This window comes from Pterocles gutturalis, unplaced genomic scaffold (assembly GCF_000699245.1).
Source record: "Pterocles gutturalis isolate BGI_N339 unplaced genomic scaffold, ASM69924v1 scaffold1737, whole genome shotgun sequence".
Taxonomy (NCBI): domain Eukaryota; kingdom Metazoa; phylum Chordata; class Aves; order Pterocliformes; family Pteroclidae; genus Pterocles; species Pterocles gutturalis.
In genome coordinates this window covers 25,126-44,231 of record NW_010107600.1, presented here as the reverse complement: position 1 = coordinate 44,231, position 19,106 = coordinate 25,126, and the positions used below count along the sequence as shown (strand labels likewise).

Sequence of the window (19,106 nt, the reverse complement as noted above, 5' to 3'; positions counted from 1 at the left end):
CTAACAGTAACCATAGCTCTTGGCTGTCACCCCGTAGCGTGGCTCATCTAACAAGCACGATGCCACGACCGCTCCCTGATCACCCAGGATAGTAGCTGAATAGGAATGAAGATGTCCCTTCACGCAAAGGGGTACAAACAGGCAGATTGAGTCAACAATATTCCCTGTCCCCTCACCTCTGTGGCTAGTTTCTTCATGTAGGGATCCAGTTCATGGAGAAGACTGTAGCCCTGCTGGAAAAAGGTGTACTGGGCATGCATGAAGGACAGCATCTGCGGAAGAAACAACAGCAAGGTCAGAACAGGTTCTGGAACAATGAGTGTGAGGAATGCTTATCCCTTATCACCCACAAACAAGCCTCTTCAAGGTCTAACACTTTCCCTTCCAAAGCAATCTATCCATTAGATGCCTCTCCTTCTCCTTTCTTCCCTTCCCAAATCCTTCCTCACTGTCAGGTAACCCCTGCTGTGAGCACAAAGCAGGAAAACAGGGTTGTTCACCCCTGAAAGTCCCCTCCAGTCCTGGCCTGCGGACTATCTCGTTGATCCTTCGCTCTCCCCTCTTTTTGCACACCGACAGCCCCCAGAGCAGTCCCAGACAGCATCCCCAGGGCAGACCGAGGAGTCAGTATGTCGACCCACGCAAACTGAAATGGAGAGGGCTGCCTTTCGCTGAGAGCATCCACAGAAAACACAGCGAGCCCTTACCGCATCTAGTATTTCAAACTTCTTCTTGGCCTGCAGGACGTTGATCTGTGAAGGAATCAAGACAAGACCCTCAGCATCAGCAGCATTAAGCAATCTGCAGCATTGTGTTTAAATCCTCTTACTGAAAAAAAAATATTAAGATTTCCCTTCTTGGGTACACTGTAGCATTTTTAGGAAGGAGAACACGTCACAGACATGAAGAGTCACATCAGTGCCACGCAGTGACATAACAGAGGTAAGCACACATTCCCACCCAGACTCACAGCGTGATACAGGCAGGAAGGGGCCTCAGGGGAGAGCTGGGGGCACAGACACCAACCTGCAACACATAGTCTAGGGCCAGATGCCGGAAACACTTTCTGGTTATGGTCAAGGTGCCAGTTGCCTCCTCCACTTCATGGGGCTTGTGCCGAGGAGCCTGGGCATTCTTCACCAGCGAAATCTCCATGTCTTCTCGCACCTTGTCAAACTGCTTCTTAGTTTCCTTGAACTTCCGGACGTCACTGGAACCCAAAGAGGATGAGATGATGAGAATCACTGTCATGAAGGAGCCAGCAGATTGCTGGTACCAGCAGAGCAGGGAAAGGTACAGCCACGTCTGACTGCAAAATCCAGACATCTGACTATTCTGTTCCCCTTGTCTAACAGGCACATTTATTAACGCTTTCTTTCAGAAATACACAATCCATAATACAAAGTTTTATTGATGCCTAGATGCCTCCCATGGGATCGGGGTCTGCCTGCAGGGACAGGGGGGAGGCTATAAAGACAGCAACAGGCAGGTTTTTTGTATGGCTGTTATTTGGGTGTCATTTTTTTAAATTACATAGCAGGTACCGTTCAGGCAGGACTTGATTTCAGTCGCATGACCACAAAGAAGCAAGGACAGCAATTCCTGAAAATCAGCTCTTACAAGTGGCCCTGGTTCCTCAGGCACTGAAAGCAGCAATGCTGAGTTACAGCAGCTGTAACACAAGCACTTATTTTCTGTCCAGGGGAACTCTGTTTACCTCAATTATAAATTATTATAAATTAAATTAGTTAGATCTGTTAGTAAATAAGTAGCATCCACTTATTCTTTACCCTAGGGAAGACAAAGCGCCTTGGCTGAACATGACAGGCAGTAAATGCTGAACTCCGCCCTGTAGCAAACTGTTTGAAGCTGCACATCTGTACGGATCAGCCTCTGGCCAAGAGGATCTACCACGGGCAGGTACAGTAAGGATAAATTAAAACAGAGGTGATTGGATTACCGTTCTGGTGGCTATTGCTTCTTCACATGGCCCTCAAAGCTCAGGGCTGCTGAGGTCCACAGCCATCAAGCTCCATTCACAGGAAAATAACAGGATGAATTTCTGCATTTTTGGGTCACTCGTAGCAAAGGGCGGTGGGAATTTTATGCAGCTTTTGATCCAGCTTTGGAGAGAATGGCTTCCTCAGCTGTGCACACCTTCAGGGTTCAGGGACAGGGAGGGCAGGTCAGAGGGGAAATATTGCCCTCTCGGATATGCACGAATCACCGTGCAAGGGCACAGCTCCCGTTGTTCCTTTGTGCCCACCATCAGCCAGGAAGCTGCAGATTGGCCCTAGGTGCATTATTCAAAATGGTCCCAAGCGTAGAAATTATTTTTCCAGCCAAGGGCAGGAGCAATGGGAAGATAAAGCACCAGGGCCTGAAAGTGCAGAGGTTGAGCAGTACAAGTTCAAAAAAAAAAAAAAGAGTAAGTTGCAAAGATGCTGCAAGGATGACAGACCCCAGGGAAGGTGAAATTCCCCCTTGCCACTGCCAGCCGTAAGCAGATTAAATCTGAGCTCATCTGAGAACCGATTACAGAGAAAGTGGGGGCAGGGTGAGTGCTAGCCAAGAAGATGGGGATGAGGAACAGGGGGGTCAGCTGGGGACCCCTCCCTCCACCAAGCCACACAGCTGCCAAAGGATTCACAATTCCCATGGCAACCAGCTGGACTCCGGAGCCTCTCTGACCCATATCCAGCTGACCTGGGGTCCTGGACTGCGCCAGGTACCTGCACCAGGGAAGAAGAGGCACTCAGAGACCTGCTAATGGAGCAGCATCAGGGACAGCCTGCTGAGAGCCTTCATCAAAGGCACACGCTGTCCCCAACCAATTAACCTCCTGGGCCCTGTTCTTCTGCACCTCAGGCTTGCCATGTGCACGTTAACATCTTTAATGTGCAATATTCCAGGTTGATCGCACCATGGCATTGTAAAGCTTGTTTTCCATCAGCAAAGAACACTGAACCAGTGGTCAAGGTCCGAGCTGAAAGCACAGTAGCACCTCTGTCCTTCAGTGTCCCTTCTGCTCCAAGCTTCAGCAGTGACACAGAGGCGGCAGTTCTGTTTCAACGGAAGTTCAAGAAGCTGAAGACCAAACTGAGAAGAAAAATACTCACTCTTTCACAAAATTGTGCAGCTGCTGCCGGACGGACCTCTGAGCCTGGTCAAACAGGATCTGAAAGAGAAGGAAAAGAATATAAAATATTTTTGAAACATCAAAACACTGAGGAGTCAGGAAATCCATGAATGCTCTCTAGGACCTTCAGCGTGAAGGACTCAGGGCTTAGTGGTGTCCATTACTTGATAGCTGCCATAAAGGATAACTTTTTTCAGTAGCTGCAGTGCTCCCTTACAAGTGCAAAACTCCTGCACTGCAAGTTCCACAACCTGTGCCAGGGCTCTGGATAGCCCAAAGACACCTCTGCCACCAACATACTTTCATGAGAGGAGTGTTTGTAGGAGCAGCTGCCTTTATAGTCCATTTTTAATGGTCTTTCCCGAGTCTCAAATTTATCGTTTTGCCAGAGGAGGGCACTGTCACCTCAACACCATCACTTAGGGAAGGAGACAAGAACAATCACTGAAGGCACATCCAGCCACACGCTGATTTGGTTTTGGCAAGGCACCACAGAGATCCAACATGTGACACACGCTCCAAGGCGGTCACAAGCTTTAACTTTCTCGTGCCCTATAATAATCAACAAGCAAAACCACTCTGGCTCATTCCTGACCCTTCCTTCCAGCACCAGCAGACTCACACAGACACAGATGTCCTCCCTATGTGACATCTCCCACCAGGAGATGAGCAAGTCCTGCTTTTGACACTGCACAGGTGTCCTGCTCCAAACAGAACGCAAAGCGCTCTGCGTAGAAGCGGCAGCGCTGGCTGCAGAGCCTCAAACACATTCATTATGTGTATCGCCGCAGCCAAGGACAAAGCAAGAAACATGCCAGCGCTAGGCTGAGTATAAACAGCCATGAACAGTCTCTAAATATGAACAGATGCAAAGCAAGGGGGAGAGAAAGAAAACCCCAAGACCACCCAGCTTTGCGTTTTTACCAATGTAAATTGTTTACTGCTCTTGGGATCCATTCGCTCTCTCCAAGAGGCACTGGCCTGCAGCTTTTCCCATGGAGCAGCTTCTCCAAGTGATGTTTGGGCACTGACAACGCTTTCCTCCACTCATGATACCACGCAGGGACAGGCGAACAGCAAGAAAGCCAGCTGGTGCCCACCTGCACCCACATCTGGAAAGTCTCCATCAGTGGTTTCCGCCAGGATAACACATTTGCTTAGGATCAGGGAAAGGATGGGACACTGTATGTCATAGCCAGGACTGCAGACAAGGACCCTGGGACAGAAGGGATTCCAGGGTACACAAAAGTCAAACCACACAGCTAAGGAACAGGGCTTCCTTAGCTTGATAAAAAGCTAACTCAGGCTACACAAACGTACGATGTGGACAGGAACCAGTGTGATTAAAGGGCTTCACAGAAATGCAGGCTGTTCCTGCTGGGTGATGACTGATACCACACCCGGCAGCGCTAGTGCAGAGCAGCTACACCCACCTTACCATCCCTGCCGGGGAAAAGCAGCTCCTGTGCTCTTCTCCTGCCACAGCACGGGCTTGTTCTCAGGCTGCCTAGGAAGAATAATCAACTAAGGATTCAGTCCAGGTCTAACAATGAGAGCTCACAAATCCGTTCCTTACTTAAGCTGTTTACTGAGAGGGAATTGAACTCGTGATACCCACATGAGCAGAATTCCTATACCTGTGGCACAGGGACATTTCTATGTGGAATTTTAATTTAAATATATCTGTATCAGAACAGGAGAACTGCCCACCCAAGGAAGACGGGCCGTATATACCTATCTCCTGCTGTGGCAATACTCCTTTCCCCTGGGAGGGGATACCAGGTAATGAATCTGCCTTTCCTGCCAGCAGCACCTCTGCTGAGAAGCATCCAATGATACCAGCCTTACTTTTATTGCTTCCTCATTAATTTTGCCAGGCAAGATCACCAGGGGAATATTTTCAAGTGGGTCCTCCATTCAATTTTCAATGTAAAATAAACAGAGCTAGAGTTTCAAATATAAAAAATCATCCCTTGGCTTCTTCTCCTTTCCCAGACATACTTGGAACAAATAATTTGTTTTAAGATTTTCCAGACCAAATACCACCCCACCCTCTCTCTTAGCCTCCACCAAGGATGAGAAGTCCAGCCTGTGACTCACACACATCTGCTCCTGAGGAGGGTCAGCATGAAAGAGGGGAGTTAGCACCGCTCTCGCCCAACAGCAGCAAAAGGCTAGATCCTACATTTCATTTTCCCAGCATGGGCTTCTGAAGAAATGGGATCAATCCAAACCTGTGTTTGAAAGGAGACTTGGGAATTTCACACCCCCAAGAAATGAAAGCAACTTCAGTGGCGCAGGATGTTATTCCTGGAACTGTAAGCCTAGAAATCAAAATACAGAGCATCAGAGATCCAAAGGGATGCCACTGCTACAGCCCTCCTCTAGGACTCCCTGCAGGGCTTACAAGAGTCCACCCCACCGGGCTCCAAAGCCAAGCAGAAGCTAAAAGAGAAGCGAGGTTGGGAGGTTGCCTGGCTGTGGGCTGCTTCTCTCAGCACTTACATGCAGAAGTACGACATCACGGGTGCACAGAGGAATAGCGCGTGAGTAGAGCTCAGTCGTGGCCGCACCAGCCAAGGCTCTACTCCGCCACGCCAAGGGAACAGGGCAGGTCCAGAGATGGTGGCCAGATTCAAGCAAGCCCCCAGATCATCAGGTAAGTTTATGGCAAAGAGACAGGTCTAAGACCAAGCTGGGAAGTCAGTCCACATATCAGAATGAGGCCCAGAGAGTTCCAGGCAGAGCCACAGTGACAAGGCAGGTCCAGCATCAAGCAAGAAAAATCAGTCTGGGAGTTGTGATCACCAGGGTCCAGAGCTGGGTGTGGCTGTAGCTGAGCTGGAGACCTGTCCTCCTGCAGCAAAGCTCAAACCAAGCCTGAAGACCCTCAGTAGAGCCTAAATGGAGGGTGTGGGTGGAGGCCCCAGGTGAAGCTGGTCGGGGCCATTCAGGTCTATTAGAGCCCTGAGAGCCACAGCCCGAGATGAGATCAAGATCGTGAAGCGAACCAACCGTTCTCCTGCAACAACTGGCCCTAGCTGAGGAGACGGAGGGTGTGGAGCTTCCTGTGCAGCTGCCTGACGCAGGGACTAAGGCAGCTGTCCCCTCTCCAGCTCCACCGTTCACCACCCCGGCCACCGCAGCCATGAGCGGGATGAGTCACGTCTCTGCGCCGAACTCCCTCACGGCCGGTCTGGAGGCCTCGTTCTCACCAACATCTCCAGAAACAGTCTGGGGACTGGTTTATGTTGCATTTAAATGAGGGTTGGTTGTCTGGTGGCCTGGGAATCAGAGCCTGAACTTTTTATCCGGTCTTGGTCAGCAGTCTCCCAGACTGGGGCACTGGGGTGTCTGTGGTTCAGAGGCAGCCGTGGCCAGGCTGGTGGGGCTGGCTGTCAGCTACGGGCTGCCCAGGCGTGATTCTGGCTCTGAGCATCAGCTGGGGAACAAAAGTGACGCCCCTCCCCAACCTGAAGAAGGGGATCAGCAATAATCTTTATGTCAGCCTTGCTGTCAGACACCCTGCTCCCCAAAGATGGGTCCTTCTGCCGACAAGCCTCTTACACCGACCAAACACGGCACCGTCAGGGCTGCAGCGGCTTTGGTGGTCTGTCCTGGCCTCTCCACCTCTTCCTCTTCTCTCCAGCTACCTGTCCCGCTGTCGAAATTCACCTGGACCCTTCCCAAGCGCTGTTGGAAAATGCAGGTGGTCCACCCAGCGCTGGGGAGAGCAGGCAGCGTGGAAGCACTCTCCACTTTCCCCTCCTTCTCCCTTCCCCCTGAACTCCCCCGCTGCCCTCCACGCACGGCATCTGCCATCTGCCTGCCTGACTCATCACAGCCTGGGTGGCTTTTCTTCCTGTCAGCGCGAAACGCTTCCCGGCTCGCTCCGCAGAGCTACATCTCCCCTGCAAGCTGCTCCTGCTGGAGGATTCCTCTGACGTAGCTGCAGTGATTTATGGCAGACAGGAAAGCTCAGGAATCAACGAAGCTCAACGCAGCACAGGGAACTCTGACCTAACCAGAAGTTTTAGGGGAACAAAATCTACTTCAAGTCTAGGGTTTAACAGCCTTTGGCAATGGGGTGAAGAGAAGATGTGAGCTTCTGCACTGCTGTAATTCTGAACACTGCTGCCCAGCCTCATGGTGTAAATCCAACAGCCCGTGATTATCAGCTGCTGCTCCAGAACTGATGGCAACTTTATGCTCCTCTGCCTGTGGAGCTACCTTGTTACACTCACATATGGAATTACATTAATCAGATTCTCTAAAAAGAGGGAAAGGTTGTTTTCCCACAGATTGCTATCCTTTCATCCTGTTCCTTGTTTTAGGGAGGGTGATAAGGAGGAAGGAAGGAGGCAGGCAAACACGCACCGAGGTTCTGGAGCTGCCAGCACAGCATCTGTCTGCAGACAAGCAAGGAGCGTTTCCAGTGCTGAAGAGCTTGGCAAGGCACAGTCAAAATGTATTCACTCCAGCGTGGTATGTAGTGAGGAGGAGGGGTCACAGGGGAGCCTTCAGGCCCTCGAGCAGAATTCCCGTTCATGCCACTCAGGCTCATGCGGAAGGAAACGGTCGGTTCGCTCCTGCGAGCTGAGCAGGAAGGTTGCTGCAAAGCTCTGGCATCCCTGTCTGCCACCCGCTGCGCAGAGCTCTCACAGAGGGAGCTGGAAACTCCTTCCCTGTCATGGAGCGTGCACCTCTAACCAGCATAGGGAAGCTCGCCTGATGGTCCAGCATCCTTCCAACAGCTCAGCCGTGCCCCGTGCTGCAAAGGCTGCACCAGCCAGAGACAGGCAGGGGCATTTCTGCAGAACGTCAGCTCATTCTGCGCTCAGGCAAAGGTTCCTGGCTGGTAGGAGAGTGATAGTACAGAGCAGTACAAATAACAGGACACTCAGAATCTCAGGTACAGGTACTAGGATGCCTGAGGCTGGGGACCCTCATCCCTTAGATATGAAATGTAGCGTTCATACAGCTGAGAATCAGAGCACTGAATTGCTGCGAGAAAAGACGAGTACAGGAATTCAGCGGACCTACACACTGCTGTGATTTTTAGGAGAGGGAAATGACAGCCTCCCTAAAGCAAAACATAATATTCATGCAGACACAGTGCAGCCACCGAGAGAAACACATGCACAGCATCCTGCCTTGAATCTGACTGCGCAGTGACACGGCAGCCAGCGGGACCGTGGGCTTTGCTGCTGGTGCTGCTACGGACATCTGCAGCTGCAGCGACACCTCAAGAGGTCAGCATTGTAACACCAGGAGGAAGCTCTTTTTCAAGCCACCAAGTGTAGGTTTCTGAACAGAACATCCTAGGAAACTAATTGCCCAAGACTTTGGAAGGCCATTTTCAAAAGCAGGGAGCAAAGTCAGCCTCCCAGCTGAGCAGCTGGCATGACAATCCTGGCATTTGCCTGGCACAAATTAGCAGAGCTTCTGTTAGTCGTTAGTCTGTGTGTCCTCCCAATCGCCCCTCCGAGACAGGAAAGCACTTGAAATGTTTTTTGCAGATATGGAAGCTGAGACATAAATGGATGATAGTTCAGATCCATAAAGGTATTGAGGTTTCTAACTTCTGTGGACGCTTTGACAGGAGTAAGGCATTAGCCAAATGCTTGTGGCTAAGAGCACAAAAAAAAAAGCAGAGGACACTGACTCCAGCTCTTCTGAATTCAACCTTCTTTTTTGGCATCTGTCCTCTACGACTGCTTTGATGTTTTTTCCTCCTTGTGCATTAAAAGGAAGGTGGGGATGCTCTGGAGCTCAGTGTGTTCATCATCTACATTCTAGTGGGTTTTATGTTTGGATTTTGCTGAATTAGAATCAGGACCTCTCCGGGTCCTGCGCTCTAGCAATAAAGTTATAGAACAAGCTTTTCCAACCAATTTTTGGGGGATATTTTCCCTTCTTTTTAACTTGTTCCAGTTGTACATATTGTCCTGGCCACATTCCTAGAGTAAGCACTGACAACTGTTTCATAGCTGAGATCCCCAGCCACGGATGAGCCAAGATACACACATACACACACGCACAGGCGCACACAAAGGAGACGGCAGAAGGCACTAAAAATAACTCCGCTAATTGAACAGCCGGCACAGAGGGCTCAAGATGCAGCAGCCATCCCAAAGCCGTTTCCTGGAGAGGGATGCGCTGCTGTGCACCCAGGGAGGAGGGTGCTCTCCAGAGGCTGGGGGCAGGGAGGATTTCAGCACATTTCCCCACATGCATGCAGCTGGTGGAAGAGAAATATTGTCTTTTACAAACCCTGAGTCACACGTAGCGGGGAGCTCAGCCCTGCGGAACAGGGTGGGGTGCATGGGAAGGGTTATCGCACATCAGCTGGGGATGTGACAGCTCTGGGAAGGGTCCTTTTGCTTATTAATTGGCTGAGCGAAGAGCAATCCCAGAAGTGCCACTTTTGGCAGAGAGCAGGGATCCAGGGGATGCTGCACAGCTGGCGTCGCGGAGCTTACAGACGGCATTCTGGAGCTGGAGGTTTCTGGCTGGGACTGCTTCCCGTGGCTGGGCTGCACGGACTCCTCAGCCCTGCCCCTATCAGTGCAGCTGCGATGTGATCCCTGGGAACAAAGCAGCAGCTTCCCTGGGGTTCATATGCTCCTTGGCAGAAAGGTTTTACATTTTCAGAGGGAATTCGAGCAGCATCAGAAAATCAGGGTTGGACTTCCTCTGCTTTGACACAAACACACCTTTCTCTGTTTTTTCACTCACACTGTTTTTTTCAGTCTCTCCCCACCAACAACACTGCTGTGCAGCTGTTTGACTGTTCCCAAATACTAACAGTTCTAGGAGAGCGGCGTGTGCAGTGCCTCTTCTCCCTGTCATTTTTTTACTAGGAAATGGCCTTCCCATCTGCTTCATGAAATAATAAAATGGACTTGATGCAGCTTCTTCTCCAGCTGCACGTGGTTAACTCACATCCCAAAAGCAAGCCTCGTGCCTAATGTATTTTGACGGGGGCATCACGGCACAAAAGTGGGTCAGTCCAGTGCTGACACCCTGAAGCTTCCTTCACTTTAAAGCACTTGTGCTTTAAGCTCCTACAGAATTACAGACTTAAAATTGTGGGTCTGGTATGGAGCCACCAAGCGTGAAGCACCTTCCTCTTCTCTGAGGTTTACAGACGCCATGGCTGGATGTTTGGGATGGAGAAAGGGTGGATTCTAACCCCTTGGGCTCTGTTAGGGGGACACAAAAATCCTGTGCTATCCAAAAAGAAGAAGAAGGCATCTGCAGTGCAGGCCCTTCGTGAGCTCTCCTCTTCCTTTGATGGAGGGTTCTCTAACCTCACCCTTCTACATCTTCACTGTACACCTCTGATCTGAAATGAGCCAAAAGGCACCCATGCAGCAGCACAAAACCTTTCACTAAGTGGAAACTCCTCCGCAGGCCTGTGGAAATCCCATTTCCTAGTGGACATGGTGCATCAGGACGGATCGTTGTGAGTACACAGCCTCACAGCTCATCCAACCCAGTATTGTTACAAGAGGCAACAACAACTCCCAGCCCTTTGCTGCTCCCTTGGCTGTGCAATGTGCAGGGACTGGAACCTGAAAGACACTCCCTTCGTGGACCCCGGCTTTGTGCAGTGTCAAGTAAGGCAAACACAGGAGACCATCAATCAGCTGCCATCAGCACACAAAACGACAGGAGGAAGCATAATCTTACCATGTGATAGTTAATCATTTCCTGCAGACTGTCTCCAAATTTGTCGAGGCACTCCTGCAAGAAAAGGTAAAGAGAACTGGCAGTGAATAGAAGCAGCTGCCCTTCATTCCCAGGGGTTCAATGGCCGACAGAGACTCTCCCAAAGCCACTGAAGAGCCACTCTGCCATTTGGCAAGAAGGGTTTCAAAAACGTCTGACACTGAATTCATAGACTCCCTGTCCTTTCCAGTCTAGTGCTGAAATCAACATGTCAGTTGTCGCTTGTGTAGGCTGGTTCCCTGCGTCTCCTAAAGAACTGATGCTTACTGACCTAGATTCCAACAACCTTGCCAGCACTGCAGCTTCTTAAAAGTCCAGCTCTCCCTGCAAACGATGAATCTGACTCTGACCTTTCAGCATTGTGTTGCCAGCAAAAATATTCCACCAAAAATAATATCTCACACTAAATGGCTACTTAAACAGGTCTTGGACATATGGTCCATTCACAGCATCAGGAAGCTTAACACCCCCATCCTCCATCTCACAGGGTGACTTACCGAAATCATTTCATCCTTCTTGCACTGCTGTGACAAGTCCCGGACTCCGCTGACAAAGTGCTTGTTTGTGGTGATGTAGGCTTTGCCCGCTTCGATCATCCCACTGCATAGCTTCACCAGCTGCACAGGGAGAGAGGAGTGAGCCCATGGGCCGCTGATCACATCGAAATGAACGGTCACCAGGCTGGTTTTAACCTGCACCACCACAGCCCCCAACCCTTAGAACAGGATGCCATCCACGCTCCTGGGTTTCTACAGACTCTACCCTGAGGCACCAGGACTGCAGTGAAAGGAACCTGCTCGCAGAGATGGAGTGGGGAGAGGCCAGGCTCCTTGGCGCTGGGTGGAAGCGATACACTGTCCAGAACGTCCCTGCTGCTCTTCGGGATTGCCGAGTCGCTGAGCCCAGCTGCCTGTTCTGTATACTTGTGGAGCCTTGTATCGCTCTCACTTTGGAATTTAGCAGCCTGATGCTTTTGTATCATGTTTTCCTTTAAACCAACTAACTGACCAGAACAGCTTAAGCCACGTCTGCTGCGTGCAGCCTGTGAAAACCTCTGTTCCCTCACAAATCAATTCCCAAAATCCTGCAGCCCAAGGAAACTTTGCTGGTGTGCTGTGAGCAATTACAGCATACACCTCCGGGCTGCCTGGGACTTAGGACAGTCTTTCTGATGGACCTGGAAGGAGCTTTGTTCCAAGAAACGTTAACAACTTTAAGCAAGCTACACACGCTCCGATTCTCATCACCAGCCTTGTTACAACAAAGCTCCCAGTACCTGGAACTTGCAGCAAAATGGGGCGGCTTCCTCCCTTTGGAATTAGTTTGCTGCAGCACAGGCAAACATTTCCAGACAGTTAATAAACTTCTGATAATTTAACAGTTGCAGGGAACATTCCCAGACTTCCGAGCCACAGCAAACTGCCTTAGCGTGCCTGGAACAGGCTGCAAAGCCTGGAGCATCAGCTCAGCCAGCACTCCTGGCCATTAGCCTATCTCCTTTCAGCCAAAGCTCCTCGTAAAAAGTTACCTTAAACAAGACAAATCCACAAACTAAAGGCCCAAGAGATTTGCAACAGTAACAGCTGGTCACTGAGCACGATTTTTTAATTGTTTGTTTGTTTTTTAAGTCACCCCCGTTCTAGGCTTTTTTAACTAATTTAAAAACTTTATCTGCTGATTATGAACAACACTTCGTTCTAGGCTTTTTTAACTAATTTAAAAAATTTATCTGCTGATAATGAACAACACTCGGAACTGAAGTTTTCCATTCTCAAAATCCAGGAGCTTTTTGGGGATATTAATGTTACTAATGAAAAATGGCTTTAAACATCCATCCCTGTCAACCAGCCTCACCTGCAGGCTGGGAAGGAGCAGCTCTCAAGTCTGGCTTGAGGCCAAAGCCCCACTGCAGCGTGGTGTCCTGCTCTTGGACTTGGTGCTTGTTCTGTTTATGCAGCCACAAGGCTTTAGGGTCTAACCTACATGCATGCACTGCAGAACCAGCTTGCTTGCCTCTGTCTGCAGTTCTGCAAAAATATATCTGAATGTATATATATACAGTCACACGTGGTCTATCTGTGTATACATAGTACAGGCTTCACTCTTTCACACTCACGTCCCCTCCTGTCCACGCAATCTGACAGAACAGCACTGGATGCTAGCAGATTTGTACTATCCCATCCAAGCCCAGAGAAGAAAAGCAAACAGATGCAGTTCCTGTCACATCTGGAGCCCAGACGTACACGAGGGGTTTGGACAGATCCTCTGGAAAGGAAATCCAGCCTATTCTGCAACGTGGCGGTTTCTAGCATACCTCTGTGCAAAGCCCTGTGGCCAAGGCTGTGTTACCCGTAACCGAAGGGCGTTCAGCACAAGCACGCTCCCTAGGGGAGCGATGACGGCTTTGTGGATGGAGCGCAGGAAAGAATGAAGGAAATCTCTTGGAAACAGCAATAAGCCCAAATCTCCGGTGTTCCCTTGGATGAATCACATAGGCTGCCCTTTACCTCTGCTTTAAACAGGTGTTACAAGGCTAATCATTTATAAACTAAGCCCTCGGGCGCACAGTGAAAAGCAGAGAAAAAACAGTCAGTCCTTGCCAGCTTGCTTCTCTTTAAGAACCAGACACGCCAGCTATTTGGGAACCACCAAACATTTCCATCAAGCCCTAGAAAGGCTGCGCAGGGCACCCACCCAGCTGGTACACAGGAGAGGGGCCGGGCCACCCCAGGCTGATGTATTAGCAATGGAGGTGATTGAGTCTGGTCCAAAGTTACCCTCAGAGAAACTAATTTGAACTTCAGTGGCTCTTCAGATGCAAACTCCAGCTTCAGTTCCCCTGGACCCCAGCCTGATTAGCCTGTTGCTGACAGCGACTGAGCCAGCACTTTGCATGAGTGGTCATCTCTGCAGCAGACAGGGGCACTGACGCTGCAAACAGAATGAAATGTCCGCCCGCTCTGCACTACCAGAACATCGCCCTGTAACTGCTGTCAGGGGAAGACCAAAATTGCACGAGATATTGTTTTAATGCAGTCTTCACCCAAAGGAGCTCGAAGCAATTTGCAACCAAGCACTGAACAATAAAAAGCTGAGAGCCCTGAAAAACTCCCAGGGCTCCCCTGCCCTCCTTGCTCCAGGATTGTTCCTGGCTCACCAAGTCATCCAACTTCAGGGGGCACTGACAGCAGCAGCGCTGGCATCAGAGCAAGTTTTGCCCCATGCTTTGTCTTTGGAGCCTCACCCTCTTCCACAGAAGAAAACAGATAACCCAAATCCCTTTGCAGATTTCACCAGTGAGACTAGCTAGCTTCTGCATATACCCATTTCAAGCAGCTTGAGTAGTAAATAGGTTTTATAGGACACAGCTTTGCCTAAGGCTTGTGACTTCAACAAAGCACATTTCTCCATCAGTCACAGGAGTTTCATCCCTTGCTGGCTTTGGGAAATCTGCAGATAAAAAGCCAACAGCTCTTCTGGCTCCTCTTCTTCATTTCTCTCTGTTCTCTTTTAGGAACAACTTGGCTATCAGGAGGAGTGGGGGTGGAAAAGCTGCCTTCCATCATAAAGCCTCTGACAGATCCAGACCACCAACTGGATGCAAAGAATCACCAGCATAAATGCAAAATGGCCAAAATGGTCCCAAGCACATAGCCTGGCTAACCATCATCAGCCTGAACCCAGCCCCTTGTTTACCTGCCAGTGTCTCCTCACATCCTGGAGCCAACACCGCGGTGGACACGCAACGGCTCCTACCCCATAGGGCTTAATACCACCAGCAAGGCAGTGCAGAGGGGGAACAGACAGCACTGAAATAACTAGCCACAGCAGGAGCAGCAGTCTCAGTCCCCCGAGATCCAGGACTAGAACAAGAAGGCCATCATTCAGCATTAGCAGCTTGGACCTCTTGTCCAAGCTCCTTCGGCAGTCACAAAGGAGTCCTGGCAGGTACCTGTCAGCAGAGGGAGACATGGTCCTTTGACAACCCCAGACAGCCTGAGCTGGGCTCACTTTTTAGACACTGGTGGTGCCATGTTCCCAAGCAGGAGCTCACCAGTCCCTCTCCAAACCCATGCGCTAAGCTGCCCCATCTTACCTTGTCAAGCTTTGCCTCTATCTCCACCACATCTGTTTCCACTTCATCAAGGGTTGCCCTGCAATGACAACAGCAAGAAGAAATAATTAATTGACTGTTTATGATGACTGGGAAAGAAGCCAGAAAGTCCCAGATGAGTGAAGATCAGAGGGACTAAGGTATGCGTGCTGGTGGACAGGAGGAGGGATCCACACTTCCCACATTGGAGCTTCCTGCTGCTTCGTAAGCTTGGGTCTGACCTATTTGAGAGAAGGATCACAGCTCATCAGGAATGAAATCCACAGGGCTGGGAAAAGAGACGGAGGCTATGCTGTCTTCTGTCAGTGCATGGAGGAATTCAGGTGTGCTGTGGGAGTAACACTCAGCAAATTCATTTAGTGGCCTTGTTCTGATTCTGCGAGCAATGCTGTTAATGGGCAGTAACGCCAAGTGACACAGAAACGACCAGTTACACCTTTCATATCCATTCATATCCATTCATATCAGGCACAAATTGCCTGCTTCAGTACCACCAACACCCATTTTCTAGGCTATAACTGCGCCTGAAGTGCAGCCACATGGCGAATTATGTCCTTCGAACGTTAGGAACCATCACTCAAGCAGAAACACATCTTGGTCCTGTTGTCACTGAACACCCCAAGTCTCTTTGACACCCACGGGGCTTTGCTCACATACAGATAAATCTGCTCCGTGATTATCAGATCTGTTTTCTTTCCACGTCACTGGACAGATGTGACAGTAAGAGGCTATTAGAATCCAGCTGCAAAGGTCACCAGGCCTCCCTCCCAAAGTGAAATATTACCGTGACATCAGCCAGTTGCAAGAGGCATTCCCAGACTGAGGCATGCGGTATGCAATGATTTTTTTTTTTTTTTGAGACCAGAGTCCAACAGTGAGCGCCGTGAACCTGAGAGCGTTCCCTCGCAGAGCTGCTCGCTGCTGTCTGATGCCTGTACTCCAGCAGTTGTTTCTTGAACCACACACCTGGAAATGCGGTAAGCCTCACGCCACCCTTACGCACCATGGATACGCTATCCAAATTTCACTTAAGGAGCTTCTTAAATTTGTGGGCTTGTAATTTAAAAGGTTGGTTTCTGAAATATTACGCTCAGGCTTTAAAAAATCCAGCGCTGAACATGTGCCAGCTGAAAGAACAGCAGGGGAGAGATGTGACTTGGAGCCAGGTGAATCAATACCGCTACGGCAGCAAAGGGACAGGTCTTCTCGTTGGACTGCAAATTACCTTTGATTGGTTATTAGAGTTTAGGAATTTCTTTACTTTTCAGTCGTACTGCCGCGTTCTTTCGAACAACGTCTCAGCCAACAGGGAGGTTTCATACAATTGCTATCGACTATTCACTGGTTTCAGAAAAAGATATATAAACAACTCTCTCCTCCCTAACTAGAGAAAACTCAGAAGTCAGTATGGCCATCCCCAGCACAAACAATACCCAGAAAAGTATTTCAAAACTCTGCCATATTCTCTTAGACACCGCAGAAGGAAACAGGTGGCTTCTGGAAGACTGGGTGCTCTGTCAGTGTCCTGAAACACCGACTCACCGGGCTGCTGGTTACTGCCACGGCAGCACAGATAAATGACTTTGCCTTTCCGTAGCAGTGGCAGAAAGCATCATCATGAAGATTTCAGTCCTCTCTGCCATAGCAACAACAGCCCAGGAACTTTCTCCAGCAGCCTGAAAAAGTGCTGGGTTGCTTTTCTCCAACACTTCCTCCAACCTCTTCCCTGAGCAGCTCCCTGGGAGCAGCTTCCAGAATCCAAGCAGAAATCGAAAAGCCTTATCACATCACATCAGCCGGACTGAAAATGAAATCCTGGTGACTCATTATGAAAGTACAGACTCCCTTGTGCCCAGGGCTCTGGCCACAATCGATCTGCTACCAGCTCTTTGAAAACACAGCCAAAAAAGAGGCTTCTTTCTCTCTAATAATGCGGTGCTCAAGCTTTGCTGCAACACATATGGCTGCCCTATACGAACGGCAGCCTGGCGGTGCCGGGGGCAAAGCTTTTGAAAGAAACGGAATAATTAAAGAGCTTCTTTCAGGCAAATTTTTTCTCTTGCAGCTATTTTTGTTCTCTGGGTTTGGAAGTCGTGTGCCTTCATGCATTGCACTCTTACTGCCAGATTCAATTTTTTCCACTTGGTTTCTTCGTGCTTCTGATAGCTGGACATAAAAACCAGCTAAAAGAAGACCGCTGATATTTCTGGGGTTGCTTTTCTTTCCAGGAAAGGAACAGCAGCCATTGTTTAATCTGCAGACATCAGCTAGAGGCTAGTATAGCCAGGCGGTCTAGCAGCATATTTCCTGCCAGGAGGTGGAGAGAGCATCTATAATTTACTCTCCATTTTTATCATACCCTAAGAAAAGGAGTTGATATATTTGGGCTCTGTGTGGAGGAGAAAGACATTTTGAGTCTGGTATCCACTAAGGTATGAATACAACTGACTATGGCTAGGAGAGAATGGAACTGGAGATTTATATTTCACGTATGGACTTGATATAAAATGTTCCAACCAAAAAAGACCTCAGTCCTCAATCGAGTGCCCAACTCCTACCCTGCGGTGCTTCTTCCCATACACCTGGTCTTGTTGCCCAGGGATTTTTTCCTTCTGCAGCTCGGGCCCTTTGCTTCTTAGAAAGCCATGCCAGTTCTCCAAGGGCTGGGAGACGGCTGGAGCAGAGCAGCAGTGTGCAAAACCAGAACCAGCTTCAAGTTCAGTGTTAACCGAGATGCCAGGCGCTGCTTCATACAGCCAGGGCAGGTCCAAAGAGGAAGAAAGCTTGGAGAAAGAGATGATACCAGATCCTTTAACACCTGATCTCCCACCCTTCAAGAGTACAACTTGTCTAAGTCCATCCTTGGGCTTTTGGGGTTCAGAATGTCCTTATCTTGCTCAGTTCCAGAGTCCATTGATCACGCTCCCCGCGAGAAACAAGAGGTTTCACCGCAACCGCTTACTGCAGAATGCAAACACTGGGCTAAATCCCCTGCCAATTTCATTCCCAAATTTAAATCCTCCCACTGTTCCCCCAGTGTGTCATAGATAAAAGGCAAAACCCTTCCAGTTACACAAGCAAGCTGAGAACCTGGAATAACTCCACAGGGATGAGTAATGCCACCTCAGCACTGCTGGGCTCCGCTGCTCCATCCCGCAGGAACACAGAAGCCAGACATCCAGCTTGCCCAGGGCAAGGGGCACATACGATCCCCACTGACCCTCCGTGCTTGCTGTGTCCCCAGCACCTGTGATTCTGGCACAAACGGAGAACCCCAGGCGCTGGCAGCAGCTGTGGTGTGTGCACAGGGATGCTCGGCACGCCGGGCTCACACCCTCGCCCCGCTGCAGGCATCTGGCTGGGAAACCAAGTGATTCCGACAAGAGGGAATTGCATCTCTTCACCCAAAAAAGCAACGTCCCAATTGCTGGGCTGCTAAAAGCTGTGTAGTCATGTCCTGGCTGGGTGCCCTTCGTGCTTCCTGATGCTCTACTCTTCCTGCTAATGCTTTTCCAGGCCTTGGGCTATTTCCGTCATGAGGGGAGAGAAAACAATCCACGACCTCATCTGCTCGTCGTGCAGTGTAAAGCGGAGCCCCTCCAACTGCAGAGACGAGGCTTCAGTTTCCTTGTTCAGGGAAATCAGTAATTCCCCACAGTCCAAAGGGGTTTGCATCGTGAATTTTCCTTTGTCCTCTAAAGCAGCCATTCAGAAGCATGATTTGTATGTGACAAAAATCTTCCCAGAAGCATTTTTCCGTCCCATGGGGACAGGAATAATAAGCTATACTGCTGTCAGAGAGCAGGGTTTGTGGCCAGACCACATCTGCCCCATCTACAAACCTCCATTAGATGGTCCCAGCCAAGCACCGAGAGAATGATCGCCCGCATCCGAAACGTGATCAAAGCAAGAAAGTCCCACTGGCAAACTGCCGCAGAAATCAAGATATTGGCATCACTACAAGCTCAGGCTGAGTGTAATGGTGTGGGTGCCTAGAACTGTATTTTATAAGCTGTGCTCAGAAGGACCGAGCTGGTAGAAGAGGACAGACAAAACCCCAGGGGAAATGACGTCCTGGCTGGGACAGGTCAACCATGAGACCCCTTTTTGGTGAGATTA

The 19,106-nt window shown here is 49.8% G+C and overlaps 1 protein-coding gene across 1 annotated transcript in view; it reads right to left on the bottom strand.

Annotated features, from left to right (window-relative positions):
• ACAP3 (ArfGAP with coiled-coil, ankyrin repeat and PH domains 3) overlaps positions 1-15,021 on the bottom strand; it is a 31,833-nt gene extending 16,812 nt beyond the window's left edge. Inside the window, 7 exon segments of the mRNA XM_010088143.1 lie at positions 177-272; positions 708-752; positions 1,027-1,210; positions 3,120-3,178; positions 10,835-10,888; positions 11,371-11,490; positions 14,970-15,021. Of these exon segments, the coding sequence (XP_010086445.1) occupies positions 177-272; positions 708-752; positions 1,027-1,210; positions 3,120-3,178; positions 10,835-10,888; positions 11,371-11,469 (537 nt within the window). The 5' untranslated portion in view covers positions 11,470-11,490; positions 14,970-15,021.
• Positions 15,022-19,106: the final 4,085 nt, after the last annotated feature.